The sequence below is a fragment of the Urocampus carinirostris genome, chromosome 16 (genome assembly GCF_059441175.1).
Source record: "Urocampus carinirostris isolate Australia breed hairy pipefish chromosome 16, RoL_Ucar_1.0, whole genome shotgun sequence".
Lineage (NCBI taxonomy): Eukaryota > Metazoa > Chordata > Actinopteri > Syngnathiformes > Syngnathidae > Urocampus > Urocampus carinirostris.
This window is the reverse complement of record NC_142364.1, coordinates 28015111-28035502: the sequence shown is the minus strand read 5'-3', so window position 1 is coordinate 28035502 and position 20392 is coordinate 28015111. Positions and strand designations below refer to the sequence as shown.

Sequence of the window (20392 nt, the reverse complement as noted above, 5' to 3'; positions counted from 1 at the left end):
TTTTAGCTGCAGGATGTTCTTCCCATTACAATTTACCGCAATGAAACATCATCTTTATTTTTTTGCATGGCTCATCATAAATGTCCATAATTGATACGTAATTTTTGCACTAAAACACATCTCATAGTGCCCTGTTAAGGTGTAGATTTTCCCTGTCCTCTTGGGGGCAAATTGGAGGGGCAACTTGGTTGACGCTTGCTCGGAAAAAAACAACTAAAAGTAGCTGCTGTTAATCAAGAGGGAAGAAGAAAAGCTATGACAAAGCAAAGCCATTTTTTTATCCTTGAAAACACAACATTAAAATTCAACCATTTTCAAGAATTTCAATCCACCATACAAATGCTGCTCTTTATAAAGATTTCTGGCCTCCATTGCCCACTGAACTTTTTTGTTTTGGTCTTACTTACTATGTTTGCTTTTCTTTTCCGGAAGCGGCGGTGGACAGACAGGCACATCTGCGTTCTCGCCACAAATGTACTGTGCGACAAAGTTGCTGCCGTTGGTCTGAGGCATGGGCGAGATGGGTGTAAAAAGCGGGAAGGGAGGGGGCTCCTCTTCTGACAAATTGTCATACTGTGAGGGGTAGCGCTCGTACAACTTGGAGCTACCATCGGGGAAGGATGGCGTCTGCGTGCTGCGCCGTTTTTTCTGGGGAAGAGCTGGGGGTGCACTGATGCGCGACAGGGGGTTTTGGTGTCCGGGCTGGGGTGTCCAGTACTCGGGTGGCTGCTGAGGTGTTGGCGCACTGAAGCGGGGGTGTGTAGGATACTGTCCGGGGACTGGTGAGGATGACTCACTGTGCGACTCAGGCAATGGGCTGAGGCAACCACCAACCGATATTGAGGGTATGCCATCCCCGACAGATAGGTCCTGGTGCAGGAAGTCATAGTCAGGGTCATAATTTTCCGTGTTGTCTGCAAAGGAAATAGAAAGAGAACCATTTATCATTCTCCCTCTGTTGTTGATTACCGTATTTCCCGCACAATGAGGCGCCCCACCAAAAAGTAAACTTTCATCATATATTTTTCATATATAAAGCGCATGATATTTAGACTACTCTGAGAGCTTCCATGTGTACTGGTACGTATTTATACAAGCTTCCGTGTGTACTGGTACGTATTTATACAATGCATTAATATGTGCCGCTATCCCAAACCGCAAATCATGGTATGAAATAGGATTTAAACCCGGACAGCGGTGGTGAGAGCGCCTACACACAACCACTGAAACACCAGTGGTACAGAGGACATAGGAAAATGCACTAGAGGTAAATCTCATTATCAAACTATTTTCATTCACGAAACACTGATTTGCATAGGGCATTCTCATAGGTTAAACAGTCCCTCCACCTGCGCGTCATTAACCGCTCTTAAAATGTATGAGTATGTAAAAGAGCTTGTATAGTATTTTGTTGAAAAAGTTTTCTCAATTCTCAAACCCGAGTAGTGGCTGCGAGGGATCGGACATGTTTACCATTAGACCACGAATGGTATGGATGACAGGTGAAAAGGAATTAGAGCTTATCTCATTATCACACTATTTCTACTCATGGTGCCAAAAACACTCATTTGTACAGTGTATTTTGTTCTGCATTCTGATTAACAGTTCTGTGAAACAGTCTCTTCACTTCTTTGTGTGATGATGAGGTAAGATGTAATGCCTTGTTGTATATCGTTTGTACCACTGGTGGTCTAGTGGAAATAAGTTTGCACTCTCACTGGTACTTTTCGTGTTTGATTCTAGTTGACAACAATCGTTTGCAGTTTAGGTCAGCGATGTTTACCAATTAGATCAAGGGTCTCCAACGTAGTGCCTACTGGCACCAGAGTGCCCCCCTAAGGACAGCTGATGTGCCCGCGGATATGTTTTGAAAATAACTCAACAGTGCTGGGTCTTTGTGTTGTCTAGTAAAATGACTTCTTTAGTGGTTGACTGAGTCTCTTTAACCCAATTTCCCAAAACTAACCTGGAAATATCATAGTAACTTTTGATAAACTAATACGCGTCTGTACGATGTCACCAGTCACTAAAATATCTCATGCCACATTTCATTGAAAAGCTTAAACTCTTGGGATTCAAGATATGATGACCGTTTCAAAATATGCTCATCATAAAAACATCACGATCAGTCTGAAACAAGATACCTGAAAACTAGAGCTGGTGTAACTCACCATTATGTCCCCTAGCCGTCTTCAATTTTTTTAAATGTCCGGGAAAAGGACTTTGTTACAACAAGACAATCCATAGAATCCAACTGTGTAAAATGTTTACTCTAAAACACGCGATAATGCCGATAGATAAATATGAATCCGCTTTAAACATTTCTGCTTCAGTGGATGTACTCCTTGTAATTCATTCGTTTCGACACATTATTTCCGGTTACAAAAAAACAGACTCGTAAAATTATTCCCAACATGGTAGTTAGGGTGTCAATCGAAAGGGGAGCGCTATCTATTATGAGTGTCTGTTTATGCTAGTATTATTCATGCACTAAGCGCCAAGTTAGATTAAACTTGCGTCTTCCCCGACACATAAATTTCACGTGTCTTACTCTTATCTACAGTACTCGGGCATCCCTGGCTGGCATTACAAAAAAATCATTAATAGGACACATCATTGCATAAGATGCAGGGTAAAAAGCGGCTTTTAGTACAAATTTTAGGGTAATAACATCATAAGTTGTTGTTTGAGAAAATTATACCAAATTGGGTGTCTTTTGCGCTCATTTTTAACAAAAAAAAATAGCTCACAGCTTGAGTCTGGGGACTGCTGGATTAGATCAATCAGACTCAAATAGAGTTTTACCGTATTGTATGGTAACGCATATCTATAAATACTGTATCCATTTCCAATCTTATCCACCGTATTCGGTGGTATATGGCACACATTAAAGTTTTTAGATTTTTTTTTTTTGGTGAGCCTCTTAGTACGGAAAACATGATAATCACCTTTTATCAGATTATGTCCAACTCCACAAGCAAACTAAGGGCAGATATACTCTTAAAAATGTTACCAAGCGTCTCGCAGCTGGTGTTCCGGGAACACTGGCCGCTGTCCTGCTCCATTGACGAGAGCTGCTCATCAGACTTGCTGAGTTTGCCCATGCTACTGCAAGGAGAAAGCCGCGGAGAGTCTCCACCATACGACTGACTTCCCCCGGAGAAGCGCCGCTGAAGAAACTCCTGCTCATAGTCGTGCTGCTGTAACAGAAGATGCTTTATTTGTCACACATGGTACTGTGTATTATTTCATGCTTCCAGAAAAACATTTTATGTTGCACTTTGCATTACAGAATCATTATTTATAATCACAGTATTTATTCACTATCTCGACCAAGGGCTGGCAAACTAGTAGTATTTTTGTCGTAAGCACAAAAATAGACAATGGTGTCAAAGCTTACACCGAAATTAAAAACCTCTATTATTTAATATTTAATATTATAGGTTCTCATCGTCTTTGGACCATTTTTGCGGGGGACTGGATGTGGCCAGCGGGCCATGGTTTTCCCACTCCTAAACTAGATACTCCTAAAGATATCCAAATGTAATACGGTTTCAGTTGAAACACAATTTGTTAATATTGGAAATGTTACATTTTTAACTGGCTCTAATCACCGGAATTTCTGAATGTTCAACTTTTAAATAGATAACAAATAATCCCTGAAGGCAAATAAATTGAAAGACACAATTTTGACAAGAATATCCCCCAGAAATAGGAGAAAATTCAACACACGCGTCTGAAATTTGCTTTTTGTTAATGTTAGCCCATTTAAATAACTTTTAAAATACATTCCAAATTGGAAATTTCCATCATTTTAACAGATATTTGAAAACAATATAATTGTGTTTGTTTTTTTCACAGTCTACCATTCAATCTTTCCCATTTGCGATTCAGCATGACAGGATGTCAGTCTGGCCTCAGTTTATCAACATCAGATACTTATTTCGAAATAATTTGCATTTCCATGTGATTTTTTTCGTAATCTGACCTGTCTGTGGACGCTGCAAGGCAAGCTCGATCCGCGGCTCATGGGGGCAACCACTGCCACCCGAGTTGGTGATGGGGCAGACTGCCGTTTCTTTGGTGGAAGGGCAGGCGGGGGGCTATTGTTATTTGGGGGAGAAGAAGAGAGTAAATAAGTAAGTGAACAAACACTAAAGTGTTATCCAAAAGCATCCGCACATGTGCACACAACTGTGAAACCTTTGTTCCAATACACCTCACCCACTTTGTAAAGTCAGTTCCGAAGAAGAGAAAACTATGTATTTTTTTAATGTATCGTACTGTGTTCGATTGATGGAGGGAGTGAAACCCATGTGGAAAAAAGTCATAAAACTTTTTCCAACTGGAGATGGATTGGCTTTGGTCACTTTCCATCCATATAATGAGAAACAAAGTTTCGGTTTGCAAATATCTTGGTGATTGAAAGTTTTGAAACAATATTTGTTTGGAAACTGAGGTTCCACAGTATATCATCCACATGCAGGAGGATTCTCCGGGTTAGCACCTTACAGGTTGTGATCTGCACAAAGATGTTCCTGTAATAGTTAGGACAACACAGGGTCACGGGCTGAGCGTGTTGTGAAATGGATGCAAATGAGTGGGCACTGTATTGGGTCAGCCGCACACACTCATGCGTTTTGGGGGATTTTGGAAAACTCTTCAACAAAACACAAGACAAACACCTAAAAAGAATGAAACCATGCAGGTTCATCCAATCCAGAAGGTTGATGGGGGGGGGGATTTTGGGCCAGGAAGGGGTCGGATCTCTGGCAAGATGTTACAATGGTCACATGTGAGCCATTTGTCTAACATACTTCTCCTTGTGAGAGGGTTTCCTTTGGCCAGCGTCACAACTCAACTGTGCTCTGTGCCCGGAACCCAAAAGGGAAAAAGGATGAAACGGGTTGAGAGAACACATAAAGGACAGCAAGAGCTGAGTAAGTGACAAGACCCTCTCTGTCCAAATTCAAGGTGTATTCTAGATTTGTCAGTCTAGACTGAGATTTGACAATGTAACCCTAAAACACAAAGATCCATACCTGAGCTCTGCCATCTTGGCTTCGGGAAGCGGCGGTTTTGGAGGAGCTATTTCCTCGTCAGGCACGTCCGATGGGGCCTCGGTGGAAGCCGGAGCCAGCTTCGCCACCCCTGACTCTCTCTCTATCGACGGTGCGTCCGAAAGATTATTGCTGCTTCACATTAAGAGAAAAAAAAATAAATCTCTTTTACCTCTTGTTGTGCTGGTCACCATCAAGTAAGTGTGCTTACCTCTCCGCCGTGGTGACGGTTGGCGCTGGTTTGTTTGGGCTGGTGGGTGACGGGTGCTCCTGTTTCTCAATGGTCAGCTTCACCAGCTCCTGGTAAAGCAATGGCATGAGTATGAAACACAAATGACACATTTCTGTGGTAGGAACTGGTGGAATGTGCCTCACCTTCACACCATCCAGCACCGCTTTGATGACATTAGTGACTGACGCCACATTCTCTTTGTCTTCCAGGTCAATGCCATCTAACATTACCTGGTCGGCCCAGCGGATCAGGTTGGCAAGACTCTGGTACACACGGTTATGGCAGGAAGACAGCGCTGAACTGTGGTAAACGGGAAACCAAAAATAATTTGTGAAATTCTATTTAAAACGCAAGCGTGCACTGTATGTGTTCACCTAGACAACAGATGAACAGTCATTGGATGAAATACTATGGTTTAGATTATGAGAGTATAGATGTGACTTTTTTCACTTCCAAAATCGAACTGATAGAATACCGTCTGATATCGGTAATGTGTCAATGTTACCAGGAATGATAGAATAGAAAAGAATTTATGGTCATTGTAACAAGTGAAATGCACAACAAAATTAAAAAATGCCTTTCTGATGGTGTAAAGATAAGACAAGATAAAATACCACGGTTCAAGTTAAAGGTAATAGTATAAAATAAGTTGAATTAGAATATTATTAATAATAAAAAACTGAATCTTCCCTTATCATTATTGCAAATTCCTATCGAAGCATTTTGCAGCATTTAGGGTGATTATTTTCTTAGGGTAGGAGCTGTTTTCCAATCTTTTAGTTCTAGACTTGATGGTCCTAAATTGTCTACCTGAGGGCAGCAGTTCAAGCAAGTAATGTCCAGGGAGGAAAATATTCTCACAATTTTCTGAGCTCTCTTGACACAGAAAGCTCTGTTCAGTTTAAATGCTCATGTTTTTTTATTGTAGAAAATGTTAGAAGTTAATAATTGGATACTATGTACAGGAGGAACAGTTGTCAGTAACAGTTGCTGTATTAGGGATTGTCTGAGATCTCTTTCAGCAGAGCATGTTTGTGTAATATACAAAGTTTAGTTGAAAATTGATCTATGGTATATTTTTACAGCAAACTTGGACTATAAGAGAGAAACAAAATTAAGGAAGCACGCTTTTCTTCTTTACGTGCAAAAGAGTGTGCATTTCTGCAAAGTAAAAACTGTTTTGCACAGTAAAAGAGAACAAGTCTTTTTTTAGAGGTTACAATGTGTTAAAGCAAGACAATTGGTTAAAAACATTTTTTTTAAATAAATTAAGATCTCTATTTCTACATGCTCTCTGCAATGGACAAGGGTTCACAGTAGTTGTTTTGCATGTGATGACTTATGCTTTTCTCAGGAGCAGTAGTAAGGTGTGGCAAACACGAGTCATGACAGGCTCTCTCTGGCTCAGAGTGACTTGGTGTCATGACACAAGTTAGCCTCATTTCAGGTTTGAAAAGACTACAAAACTAGGGTTGAGACAGGCACATGAGTCACACAGATATACTGTAATCTATGGTGCAATTTTGGCTTATATGATGTGCCATTAACACTGTGCCCAGCAGGGGCTGTGACATTATTGCCTGATTGAATGCAGTTTGAGCTCATATGAAACCGTTGGACAGTGTAAGCACATTTCTTTTACGATTCATTCTGGCACCAAAAGACAAACATATAAAACATTTATGAGAAGGACTGGTGGTAGAACAAACTGTTGCCACAGGAAAAAATCAAAAGCCCAAGTGAATTAGCAGAATTTGAATTTCAACACTTCTGAAAGACTGCAAGTCTTCTTGAAAGCTGATACCGTTGGTCATGAAGTTCCAGACTGATTGAGTCATTGTGATCCACAAACTTCCGAAAGATTCAAATTTGCATCATCCCTAAACATTCAACAAGTCCTAACATGCCTGCTGTGGATTCTTGCCATGCAGCGAGAAAAAGCAAAGGGAAAAGGAAATTCACCTATGCTGTATGCGGGTTTCCCCCTGAACCAGAGGTAGGATGGCCTCCAGCACCTTGCTGGCCGAGCCTGGGAGCATCTCCAACACTTTCTTCTCAATCACAATCTTGTCCACGATGGTTTTAAAGTAGCGAAGTGCGCTGACCACATCTTTCTCGTGCTCCTCAAGTCGACTCACCTTCTGGATGTGGGAAAGACAAAACTGGCAATAAGGATTTATCCAAATATTCAATAGTGTTTCAACCAACGATTGCAAATTAGTGTTTATTTCTCCCTGTTAGATTAATTTTTTACAGTATTAATTTTAAAGTAAAAAGGTTCTCCATTATTGCATAATTTGCTTGAATCTGTTGCTTGGTCATACTTATTTAACGAGAAGTAGTTTGAAGGTTCTATACTCCTATACTAATATGATTCACCAACATTTAAAACGCTTCAAGGTATTATATATACATATTATTTATTTATTAATATCTTTTTCAATATGGCCCTTTGGGCGACACAATTCTGTTATCTAGTCTAGCAAAGTAACATCATAATTACAATACCAAAAGGCTAAAGCAAGGGTTGGTAACTATTTTGACTCAAAGAGCCATGAAAGAAAAATGTTAATTTTGTTTTGAGAGCCACACCATATATTTTAGGAGAAAATTCAACAAAATCACCAAACCCACATTCCAGACAAAAGCTATTTCTTCTGCAAATTTATTTTTACTTTGTGATGCTTGATAATTTGATAAAATCTATTAAATAATATTAATGCCAGAGATTGTGTCACGAATCAACAAAAACATCACTTAAAATGTATCTCCCTCCCGCAGTTACTTAAGATCGTGAAGGCTCATTTTGCCCCACATTTTTTATCGTAAGTAATGGTTTAAAAAAGGTTCAAGCAGAGTTCTTTAGTAAAAATGTCACTAAATACAGGGATCAGAATGGAGATTTTCAGCTGAAATAGCCAGCGTCCAGGAATAAACCAATTTTAGGAACCAAAACCACTTCTATTCATTTCGTGAGTGGTTTTGACACCTGAAACAGGGAGGCAGTCGGATCCAGCAAAATAACAAAATAGACAAAACATCGAAAAGAAAACAGGAAAAAAGTCACAAACAACAGACGGATTTGACACAGTAGATGCATTTCACCACACAATTCACGCACTCTTACCTTGTTAGCAGGCTTTACAGTGCACTTGGCTGCAGGCTCAGGCTGCAGTTGCTTTCCTTTCTTGGATGGTGTCCTCTTGATCTTAGGAGAATGAAACTTGTCCATCAGCTTCATGGTAAATGAGGACAGATGGGACCGCTGCGAGTCTATGGACGGAAGGAGAAAGTGGGAAAAGAGAAGGAAAAAAATTGTGGTTAGGCATTCTTCCGAGATTAAGGAAGAAAACAGATGGCATTTGATGAACAAAAGGCCCGTGTGGTTTTAAAAAATAACCCTCCTGAAACGGTGAGTTTTGGCACTTAAATTTTATCTTGGAGAATAGATCTGCTGCTTGCAAGCACTTTTTAAGTGCCATGATGACGCTAAAAGACAGCATCCTTTATATCACATGATTACACACTTAAATTAAATACACATTTCAAGTCTACATTGTAAATGACTCAAAACCCTTTGTCTAGCAATACACATTGCAGTAGGGTTTCTACACATACTGTACTACAACACCCCAAACATTGCAGTTTTTGTATTCTATCTTCAGTAATGCAAAATAAAAGAAGGTAGCATAGTCTATATGCAAAAGAGAAAAGGGGAAAACAAAAATCCCATTTATTTTCAAGCTCTGCTTTGTTACTGTTGGTACAGATACACATTTTGAATATCCCAGGGGGCCCAAAACACCTTGCAATATGGAAATTGTGCTTTGTAAACAGTGGCAGAAGTCCATTTCAACTCATAAACAGTGCTTCTGTCTCATAGCTTGGTGGAAACCTTTGACGTTAGTACCACATTCTGTGCACTTTAAGATGCACAGGATTACAAGGCACACACCCTGAAAATAGTCTTTGCAGAATGTATTTTTCATATGGCGCACCGGACAATAAGGCTCACAAAATTAAACCTACAATAAGTATAACAGTGTAATGATTAATCAATAAGTATCACTGAATAAAAATCGCAAAACATTGTTTGCAAAGAGAATAGAACAGATTGCAGCGGGGATGGCACTGACACTTTCCCACTAGTGGTACAGATGACATATAAACTGGCATTAGAGCTCATCTCATTATCACACAATTTTTATTCACGGTCCCAGAAACACTGATTTGCATAGTGCATTATGATAGGTTAAACAGTCTCTCCACTTCTTTGCCTTTGCATCAATAACCTCTCGGTTTAGTATGTATATGTACATAAAAGAGCTTGTATAGGATTTTGTATGAAGACTGTGTTTTCTGTGTCTTGCGCAACTTTATTGACACACAGAAGAAGTGGACAGACTGTTAAACCCAGTGATTTTCAACTAGTGTGCCGTGAGGGATCGTCAGGTGCGCCGTGAGAAATTATCCAATGTCACTTTTTAAAATTTAAAATTTTACGAAACATTTATTAATCATTTTCGGAAAATATTTCATTGTCAAGTGTCTATGCTGTAAAAACCGGGGGTATTATAAATCATATTGTAATTAAACATACTGTTCACTGTCATTTTATAAAATCTTTGGTTAGTGGTGTGCCGCAACATTTTTCCAATGTAAAAAACATGCCCTGGCTCAAAAAAGGTTGAAAAACACTGGTTTGACCCATCAGAGTGCACTATACTAATCAGTGTTTCTGGAACCATAAGTACAAACGGTTTGAAAAGATAAGTTTTAATGCCTTTTCGTGTGTCATCTGTACCACTGGAGGCCGAGTGGTAAGGTGTCGGTGCTATCAGGACATTGACCCAGGTTCAAATCCTGTTGCATACCATCTACAGGATTATGATTTGGGCCTACAATAATTACTGATTGATCAATTATTGCTCAGATAAGGAAGTATACTGCAAAGCCTTGTGTAGTAAAACACACCTATAAATACTGTATACATTAAGAGTTCCCATCTTGGCCACTGTATTCTGTAGCATATATAGTAATACGCACGGAGTTAAAAGGCACAGTTTCAAATTTCTGGGTTATTTGGGGTTTTAGGTTTGCCTTACAGTCTGGAAAATATGTTAGTATCTGGGAACTTCTGCGAAAAATGTTTTCTCACTGGACCCTTTTGTTCAAAGTTCAAGGAGGTCACAGATGACTTGGTTTCACATCTTGGAGATATTTCAGACCTGAGGTGCTGTGACTGACATGAGCACGCTTAATCACCAACAAAAAAAACAGATGGCACATCATACATCGATAGGATTTCCAAGTTCTTCTGCTTGAAGCTCAGTGCTGCATGCATCGCCTTGCAGTGACAAGAGTATCAATATGATTACCACCTCACTTTTTTGCTGTTAAGGGAAAGCACACACGTTAGTACATTGTGTTTGCATAAGATTTAATCTGTATATTTCCATTATTTTCCGAGATGATGCATTTTGAAGACAGCATGTCTCGTCTTTGTCATCCTGAGCTGTGACATCATTGGAAGAACACCAGCACCCCCCCGGGCAAGCAAGTCGCCATATTGTTTTACGTGTTAATTAGTCAAAGAGGTTAAATGAAGTTTTGGTTGTTTTTGTAGAGAATGCCTGAGCATCAAGTCGCAGCCTGATGCAGTAATGGTACAACAAAAGGTGAACGTCCAACTGGCACAAAAAATACAGAGAGCCGGTAAGGATTAACGAAAGGCGGAAAAACAGGAGGCTGACTGACCAGAAACACACAATGAGCAGCCAGGCCAACCAGAAACCATCAAACAAAAGGAGAAACGGCTACTGTGACAAACACGGAGCCAGCCAGGAATAAACAAACCAGGGAACGCGGCGAAACCGGCGCTGACGCCAGGCTAGCCGATCCAAAAACACGTGGTGAGCAGCCAGGCTAACCAGGAAGCAAAAACCTGCGACGGCCACGGTGATAAACACAAAGCCGACTGGGAATAAACCAAGGGACACCGCAAAAACAGTGGTAAAGAGAGGCAAGCCGGCCAAATAACACGCGGTGGGCAGCCAGTCAGCGCCCAGCGGGAGCAAACAAAACAGAAAAGCCCTAGACAGCCCCGACGCTAACGGGGAGAAAGCCTGAAAAAACGCACCCAAGAACACAAAACGAAAAGCCACAATCACCTGCCTGCAAGCAAAAATGAGTGCTATGCACTACAATCGCCGTCTGTTGTGTTAATGGGATTACCCATTTTTTTTCAGATTCAGATTTACTTTATTGTCATTCGTGTACACGTGTATACAGAACGAAATGTCGATACATCTGACCCGCACAGGTTCTTTGAACGTCAGCCGGGATAGATAAGATTAACCATGTCTTCGTCAGAATTTTAGCGCAGCAGTTCGTCATCTCGCGGTTCGATGCCACTTCCAGTTGTTAAATGGTCCAGTTTATTGTCCAGAGAGCGAACGTTGGAGAGCAAAATGGATGTTAGAGGGGTTAGCCTTTGGCCTAGCTGTTAGCCCGGCCCGCTTCCTCGTCACGCCGCTGTCTTGCCACTCTGCTTCGCTGCTTTGTAGGCCGCTGGGTCTTGTTGACATAGCAGTCCGTGGCTAATAAACACTCCCGAGTGGTCGTAGCACCGAGCGCTTGATGTCAAGTGGTCGTAGCACCGAGCGCTTGATGTCCTCGTTCGGCGGTCACGCCGCTGTCTTGCCACTCTGCTTCGCTGCTTTGTAGGCCGCTGGGTCTTGTTGACATAGCAGTCCGTGGCTAATAAACACCGAGCGCTTGATGTCTGGATGATCGCATATCCAGCAAAAAAAACTGCGATCGTATCTTAATCTGCAGTTCGAGCAGACTTTGTGCGCCATCAAAACTGAGTCGAAGACTGGATCTTATGGCCGACGTGTAAAAAAACCGTTGCAAGCCGATGCAGCCGCAGCCGAACAGGGCGCCGCCATGATGATTTTAAAGGGGTGTCTTCCTTCAATCACATCACGGCTCTACAGCAAACAGGCCAGATGGGTCAACTTTGAGACAACATTTCTCTAATCCTCTGGCACATGGAATATTTGAAACATTTGCATAACTGTGGGTAATAATATTCCTAAATGGAAAAAAAAATCTGTTTACTTTTCGGAGCGTAAATTAAAACGTGTCAGAACGCAATTGCACTTTCTACACATCAAGCAAGGCAGGCTTTATATTTGACCTTCATATTGTAAGTTTATTGCCATGTAAAAAAAGGACAGGAATTTTATCTGACTGGCAACCAGGGTAAGGGACAAAAGAGGGGGCTGTTGGACACGCTACAGACGAGATAGGGGGTCGTTTTTGTTTTAAGTTCACTCTTATTTTGAAAGTCACATTTTTATTTTGCAGTAAAAAAAAGGAAGCATGGTTGGCTTGCAGTTTGTGGAAAGAAAATAAGATAGCATCAACGCTTAATACACAGATTACGATCATTCAACTTCTAGTGTACAAAGAATTTGTCTGCATGTGTAAAGCAGCAACATATGAACATAGTTAATGGCTTAAGTGTTTATGTCCAAAATTATGCAAATTAATATTGAATTATGAGCTAACATAAATTTCTACTTTAAATTAGCGGAGAATGTTCATGCCTTTGAACATTGCGGCTGACTGATTTATTTAGTTTTTATTTTAGCTTCATTTTACCAATTGTTGATGTTAAGAAACTTGAATGAAACTGGTGCTCTGATGGGATAAAATACCAGCGTATGGTAAAAAAAAAACTAAAAAAAAAAATGTTTAAAAGGTAACAACACAAATGCTATGCGAGTCATATTTTAACCTTTGGCATCCAAACGTCAAGCAGCCTCCCTTGCTGGCTACTGCTGCACGAAGGCCATGAGGTCATCTACTATAATTTGTCTCGCACTGAATTTAAATCGCAGAGCACAGAGCGAAAGAAAACGCAGCGTCAAAACATTTTTTTCAGCCCAATTTTTATTTATATGCTGCAGAGTTGTCTTTGGATCTAGTTTTGTATTTGCTGTAGTCTGACTAAAATTTGGACTTTATCCCATAATCTTCCATCAAATAAACACTCTTGAGTCTGAAATATTGGAAGAAGGCAAACAACCAAAATAAAGCCGGTTGCCGTCCACGTCATCACTAATAAAGAACTAAACCAGGTTCCTGATTTTGCATATTTTCTAGTTATCGCTTCTGCAAATACTTATTCTGCGACTACCACAAGGAAGCACTTTTTAACAAGTCATGAAACTGATCTTTGTATCAACATGCCTGCTTCCTGTGAGCCACTGGTGTTATTTATTTTCAGCCGGCGAATTACTCAGATGCTGTGACACACAAAACGTCATTTGCACTATACGTTTAGATTCTTTTGTCATTCGTCAAAAGAACTGGAAAAAAGCTGTTCAGGGATACCAAGCTGATAAAATTGCAGAATGGCCTGTTAGGCATTAGTGTTACGTTTCCAAAATGAAAGACTTTCACAAACTTTGTTGAGCCTCGCAATACACTATATTATAAAAATACATGATAAATAGTCTTAGTATAAAGAAATATTAAAGATCTTGTCTCCATTTAGCAACACATGGCATCTGTATCACTACACAAAATGTATTGTAATGAATGTAATAAAAAGCAAAAACTTAAATGTAGCTGTTGCCTTTCAAGGGAAATGCATTTTTTCAGGTTACTGGGACAAAGAAAATTCTGTAGTAGTAAACCAAAATATGTTACAAACTCATCAGCAATGAGTGAAAACCCTAATAAATGTCCCATGAAAAATTCTTAATCATACAATGAATAGATCAAATGTTCAATACCTGACAGTAAACACCAACAAAAAAATATAAATGTTTTCAGTTGATGGGACCTTTAAATGCCTGGCGGTTGGGACACCACATCTTGTGCTGTGTCTTAGGCAGGTACAGCCTGGCGGCGCCCATCCCTTTCCAGGTTGGACATTTTGGTTGTAGTTTGCTCTACTACAACCTTGGCACTGATGGGCAGTGGCCTGCAGTATGTCTACTGAAGCCCATTGCAGCGCACTTTGCCCCTTAAACTTTCTGGTATGCGTATGAAAATACTGGTACCAGAACCTAATTCACTAGGGGAAAACTATCATTCCGAAGTTGTGGGTAGGCCCGTTTTGTTCACGTACACATTGTACAATACGTATTGCATCACATGTTTCAATAGTCGGCGACTAGTAGACTATTGAAATAGTCATTAATAGCAGCCCTACTTGGAATAGATAGATAGATAGATAGATAGATAGATAGATACTTTATTCATCCCCTAAGGGAAATTCACATTTCCAGCAGCATCCCTGAGCTGAGAACAATACAATAATAAAGCAAAAAGAATACAATATACAAATACCCAGTGTGACGTGCAAATGCCCACTGTAGCGTGTTATATAGAATAACTAAATAGTGCTACACAGAATACATATTGCAATGAGATTCGGTAATATGCAATGTAGGTGGTGCGGTTTACTGTGGGCTTTTACTCTGCCGGGTAGAGTTAAAGAGCCTCATGGCATGAGGAAGAAAAGATCTCTTCAGTCTGTCCGTAGTACAAGACAGTGACAGCAGTCTGTCGCTGAAACTGCTCTTCTCAGGGATCAGAATGGAGATTTTCATTTTCAGCTGAAATAGCCAGGGTCCAGGGGCCGCAGGCCCCGGCCAGGTCCAGGGCGGAGCCCGGTGGGGGGCTCAGGGGGGCAAACCCACCCGAAGCCAACGGCATTTATCTTATTTGCTATGTGAAAATTGCACTAGAATGAATTCAATCCAACAAAACAGAAACCATGTATTTTTTTCAGTTTTAAGATGTTTAAAACAATTGGGGGATTACAATGTTACAACCATCACCATTGTTGTTGTGTTTTGATGATGAAGATGGACCTTGTATTTAGCTACTAATCAACAATATATATGAAAATATATACATTAATAACCATTCATCATTAATTTGAAAATAGAATGCACAAACTGAACATGCTTAAAGAAAATACATGTCAGTCTGTGACAGTCTTCTCCAGCCATGACCACTTAAATTTATTCTTGATTCCTTTATCAATCTCGGAGACAAAAGCCTCGTCTTCTTTTCTTAGTATTTTCATATTTACTTTTTCAAACACTCATTTCACCGTTTGAAAAGACCGTAAGGAGCGCCATGTTTGAGAAAGCCTATGCTCTGAACAAAAGCTCCGCTGATTGGTTATCAGCGAACCTATCGACCAATGTTAGGAGTCGATCTATTTGTTGTGTGTTATAGATCTAATGCGCTGCGCTTCTTTTTGCCGATTTTTCTCGCGATCTCTAACTGCTAACTTGGGGTGATGAAACAGTCACGTATCATACCTCACCCCCCCAAAATATTTTCTCATCGAATTTAGACGATTTACGGGAATGACCTTTGGGGTTCAAAAACAGCGGAAATCCGCGGATCCGCGGAAAATTCTGATCCCTATCTTCTGTCTGGAGATAATGCAGTGTAGTGGATGCGATGGATTGTCCATGAATGACCGCAGCTTTTCCAGTGCCCGTCTCTCAGCTACTGTTGTTAGGCTGTCCAGCTCTTTGCCCACAACAGAGCTCGCTTTCCTAGCCAGTTTATTGAGACGAGAGGCATCCTTCTTCTTGACGCTGCCTCCCCAACACGCTGTCGCATAGAAGAGGGCGCTTGCCACAACTGTCTCATAGAATATTCTCAGGAGCTTTTTGCAGATTTTGAAGGAGGCCAGCCTTCTGAGGAAGTAAAGTCGGCTTTGCCCTTCCCTACATAGAGCGTCTGTGTTGGCAGTCCAGTCCAGTTTGTTGTCCAGCTGCACACCCAGGTATTTGTAGGTCTGGACAAATTCTACACATTCTCCTTTGATGGTTACAGGAACCGGGTGAGTTCTGGTTCTCCTGAAGTCCACCACCATCTCCCTGGTCTTGGTGGTGTTCAGGTGCAGGTGGTTTACATTGAATAACATTGTTTTACTTGAGAACTTTCATTGTATCTAGCAATGGAAGTTTAATAACAATGAGGGTGATCTTGACTTACAGAAATAAAAACAACAAGTAACATTTGAGATTCAGACAGGCAGAACTAGTCCTATCCATGTGTGTCTTCTACAGAGGACAGCTGGTCATCCCCTTGCTGTCATCATCCTCAGCAAATGGAAGTGAATGTACTCAAGGTTAAAGACCCAGCTGTCCTCCCTTGCCTTCAAGTTCCCAAACATGTAATTGCTGGTGAGGGGAGCTGAGGCTAAAAATAGCAAGGGGAAACAAAACATGTCACAAAAATCTCCCCAGAAATAATAAATTGCTAAAATCTAAGCACTCTTGTCTAGCTTGTTTTTCTTGCAAAACTGCTTATCGTATTTTTCAGACAACAAATCTACCAGAAATTTGAAAGTGTGCCTTATATGCAGAATACGGATAATAAGATTGGAAAAGCATACAGTAATTATCGATTGGAAAAGCATACAGTGTGCATCACTACACAAGGTTTTACGATATAAACGTATTTGCGCAATGATTGATCAATCCATAAACATCACTGACCAAATTCAAAACTGTGTATGCAACAGAATTCAGCATGGGTAGTGGCAGTGAGAACACCAACATTTTACCACGTCTTAACCAACGGATGTTAGAAAATGTAAAAAAAAAAAAAAAAAAAAAAAAAAAAAAAAAAAAAAAAAAAAAAAAAAAGTCCAGTGCACCTTAGGTATGAAAACTATCTGACAAAAGAACATTGGTGCACCTATAATTCAGTGAACTTTCGAGTGTGGAAAATACAGGACGTTAAATAACATACATTATAGTTATATGGAACCTGACAAGCATAAACATATTGCATGCCCAAAAAATCCAGAGAGTGAACATTCAACGAGTTTCTTTGATTTCACTAAATTCGGTTTACCAACTTACTGCTTGTAGTCCTGTCCCTGGCTGGTGTATAGGCACATGACATCTTTTACTACAGAATACCTCACCTCTTTTTCTTATGTAATCATAGCAACAACTGTGTATTCAACAATATGTATTTGTCCATTATGGTTGTAAATGTTAGGGAGATGCCTGCTTTATGTTAGACTTAATCACAGGGACACTGTGCCAGGATGAGATTTGGAGAAAGAGCAGAGAACGAAAGGCTTGTGAGGAAAGATGAGAAGAAGTGGGTAAAAAGACAAAAGGGGAAGAAAAAAATAAGCAGGAAGCAGTTGAGTGCAAAGTGAATTATTTATTTGGTCTATTGTGGTAGTCGTGGTGAACTTCCTGTCTCAATTATTATTATGTCCTCTATATTTGTCGGGCGGATGTGGCGCAGGTTGCAGATGGACTGTTTTATTTATTAAAAGTTGATTGAAATAAGGCAAAAAGTTGACTAGCCACAAAGAAAGTGACAGAAAATGAAAAGGCATTTTACATGTAAGTAGGTGTCCCCAACCGCTGGCCCACGGATCGGTAATGGCTGCACAGAAATAATAATTTCTAAAATGTTGTCCTTTTTTAATTGTTTTTTTTTTCCACAGAACTATGGTCGTACTGATTGTGAAACTGGCGATTAAGGTAGTGTGTTTAAATTGCAGTCGGTGTAGTTCCTATGCGCGGGCTCAGTTTTCCATCCGGGTGTTTAACTGTCAGGTTTGAAACAGGGATCCCCGTCGCAAAAAGATTTATGATTGAAACCAACTAACTGTATTTCGGCATCAGTGAAAGCCAATTGCCACAGAAAATGGTCAACGGCAGCCCACTACAAGTTGCAAAGATTAAGCCATAAGCATTCTTAATACACAAGCATGACAAACTAGTGGCCATGATCACAGATTGGGTAAAACCTCTATGTTTACATTGTTGTGTTAATGTTGTTAATATTTATGTTAGCTTTATTGTTATTATTATTAAAAGAAAGATTAAAAACATTTTTACTGCTGACTATGGGCCAGTATGTCAAAAAATAGCCAGACAATGAAACAGTTTGTGGTCCAGAAATGTTGGGGACCAGCTGCATCGAAAGACCCGTTGGCCTCAATGACCAGTGAAAATCAAAGTGACCCCACATTCGTGGACAGGAGCAATTCACTATCGGAGCAAAAGTTTCTGGCGGAGCACAGCGATCTTTAACAATGAACCAGGGTACAAGACAAAAAAACAAAAGCTTGACTGATAGTATATATTTTTAAGAGCATATATAGCAGTGGGGACATTGAGGAGATGGCAAACTGCACTACTGACTACATTAACTTCTGCATGGACAATATTGTTCCTATAAAGACTGTACGCTGCTATAACAACAACAAGCCCTGGATCACAAGCGACATCAAGTGCCTTCTGAACCAAAAAAAGAGGGCCTTTAAAGATGGGGATCAGCAGGAGCTAAAACGAGTACAGAGGGAGCTCAGAGTCCAGCTCCGGAAAGGGAAGGAGCAGTACAGGAGGAAGTTGGAGAAAAAGCTGCAGAACAACAACATGAAGGAGGTGTGGGAAGGGATGAAAACAATTACTGGCTGCAGCACCAAGCAGGGTGTGGCTGTGGATGTAGATGTGGGGCGAGTCAACCAGTTGAACAACTTTTTCAACAGGTTTGACCACTCCCCCTCATCCTCACCCCTGAGTACTGCAGCTGTCCCTCCCCCTCCCCCTCTGGACACTAGCATGGAAGACATCCCCCCACTCAAAATAACTGCAGCCCAGGTGTGTGGAGAGCTGAGGAGGCTGCGAACCAGCAAGGCAGCTGGTCCAGATGGAGTAGCCCCCCGACTGCTGAAATCCTGTGCGTCGGAGCTGGGAGACCCTCTACAGCGCATCTTCAACCTGAGCCTTGAACAGGGGAGGGTCCCTCAGCTGTGAAAAACATCCTGCATCATCCCAGTCCCAAAGAAATCAAGACCTGAGGAACTCAACGACCTCAGGCCGGTCGCCCTGACATCACATGTGATGAAAACCATGGAGCGGTTGCTGCTGCACCACCTGAGGCTACAAGTCCGTCACGCCATCGACCCTCAGCAATTTGCGTACCAGGAGAAGGTGGGAGTGGAGGATGCTATAGTATACATGTCACACCGATCCCTCTCTCACCTAGATAGGGCTAAGGGGGCTGTGAAGATTACATTTTTGGACTTCTCCAGTGCCTTCAATACCATACAGCCTCTGCTACTGAGTAGGAAACTGACAGAGATGGGAGTTAGCTCACACCTTGTAGAATGGATTACTGACTACCTGACAGGCAGACCCCAGTATGTGAAACAGGGGGGCTGTACATCGGACACTGTGGTTAGCAGCACAGGATCTCCGCAGGGGACCGTGATCTCTCCGTTCCTATTCACTCTGTATACATCGGACTTTAAGTACAACTCTGAGTCCTGCCATGTGCAAAAGTTTGCCGATGACACTGCGATCGTGGGATGTATCAGAAATGGGCAGGAGGAGGAGTACAGGAAATTGATTCAGGACTGTGTCCGATGGAGCGACGCAAACCACCTGCACCTGATCCTGAACACCACCAAGACCAGGGAGATGGAGGTGGACTTCAGGAGAACTAGAACTCACCCGGTTCCTGTAACCATCAAAGGAGAATGTGTAGAATTTGTCCAGACCTACAAATACCTGGGTGTGCAGCTGGACAACAAACTGGACTGGACTGCCAACACAGAGGCTCTATGTAGGAAAGGCCAAAGCAGACTTTACTTCTTCAGAAGGCTGGCCTCCTTCAAAATCTGCAAAAAGCTACTGAAAATATTCTATGAGACAGTTGTGGCGAGCGCCCTCTTCTATGCGGCAGCGTGTTGGGGCGGCAGCATCATGAAGAAGGATGCCTCTCGTCTTAATAAACTGGCGAGGAAAGCGAGCTCTGTTGTGGGCACAGAGCTGGAGAGCCTGACAACAGTAGCTGAGAGACGGGCACTGGAAAAGCTGCGGTCAATCATGGACAATCCATCGCATCCACTACACAGCATTATTTCCAGACAGAAGAGCAGTTTCAGCGACAGACTGCTGTCACTGTCTTGTACCACGGACAGACTGAAGAGATCTTTTCTTCCTCATGCCATGAGGCTCTTTAACTCTACCCGACAGAGTAAAAGCCCACATTAAACCACACCCCCTACATTGCA

General features: G+C 41.3%; 1 protein-coding gene across 14 annotated transcripts in view; it reads right to left on the bottom strand.

Moving 5' to 3' along the window:
* Positions 1–20392, bottom strand: part of rapgef1b (Rap guanine nucleotide exchange factor (GEF) 1b) — a 62119-nt gene that overhangs the window by 25879 nt on the left and 15848 nt on the right. For 7 of the 14 annotated variants that reach the window (XM_088320097.1, XM_088320105.1, XM_088320106.1 and 4 more), the window contains exons 2-10: positions 8420–8565; positions 7255–7433; positions 5436–5592; positions 5272–5360; positions 5043–5195; positions 4818–4868; positions 3989–4103; positions 3014–3200; positions 408–914 (exon numbers count right to left, since the gene is read on the bottom strand). In XM_088320097.1, the coding sequence (XP_088176223.1) occupies positions 408–914; positions 3014–3200; positions 3989–4103; positions 4818–4868; positions 5043–5195; positions 5272–5360; positions 5436–5592; positions 7255–7433; positions 8420–8565 (1584 nt within the window). The remainder of the gene's footprint in view (positions 1–407; positions 915–3013; positions 3201–3988; positions 4104–4817; positions 4869–5042; positions 5196–5271; positions 5361–5435; positions 5593–7254; positions 7434–8419; positions 8566–20392) is intronic. The other 7 variants (XM_088320103.1, XM_088320109.1, XM_088320099.1 and 4 more) reach the window with 6 other exon arrangements.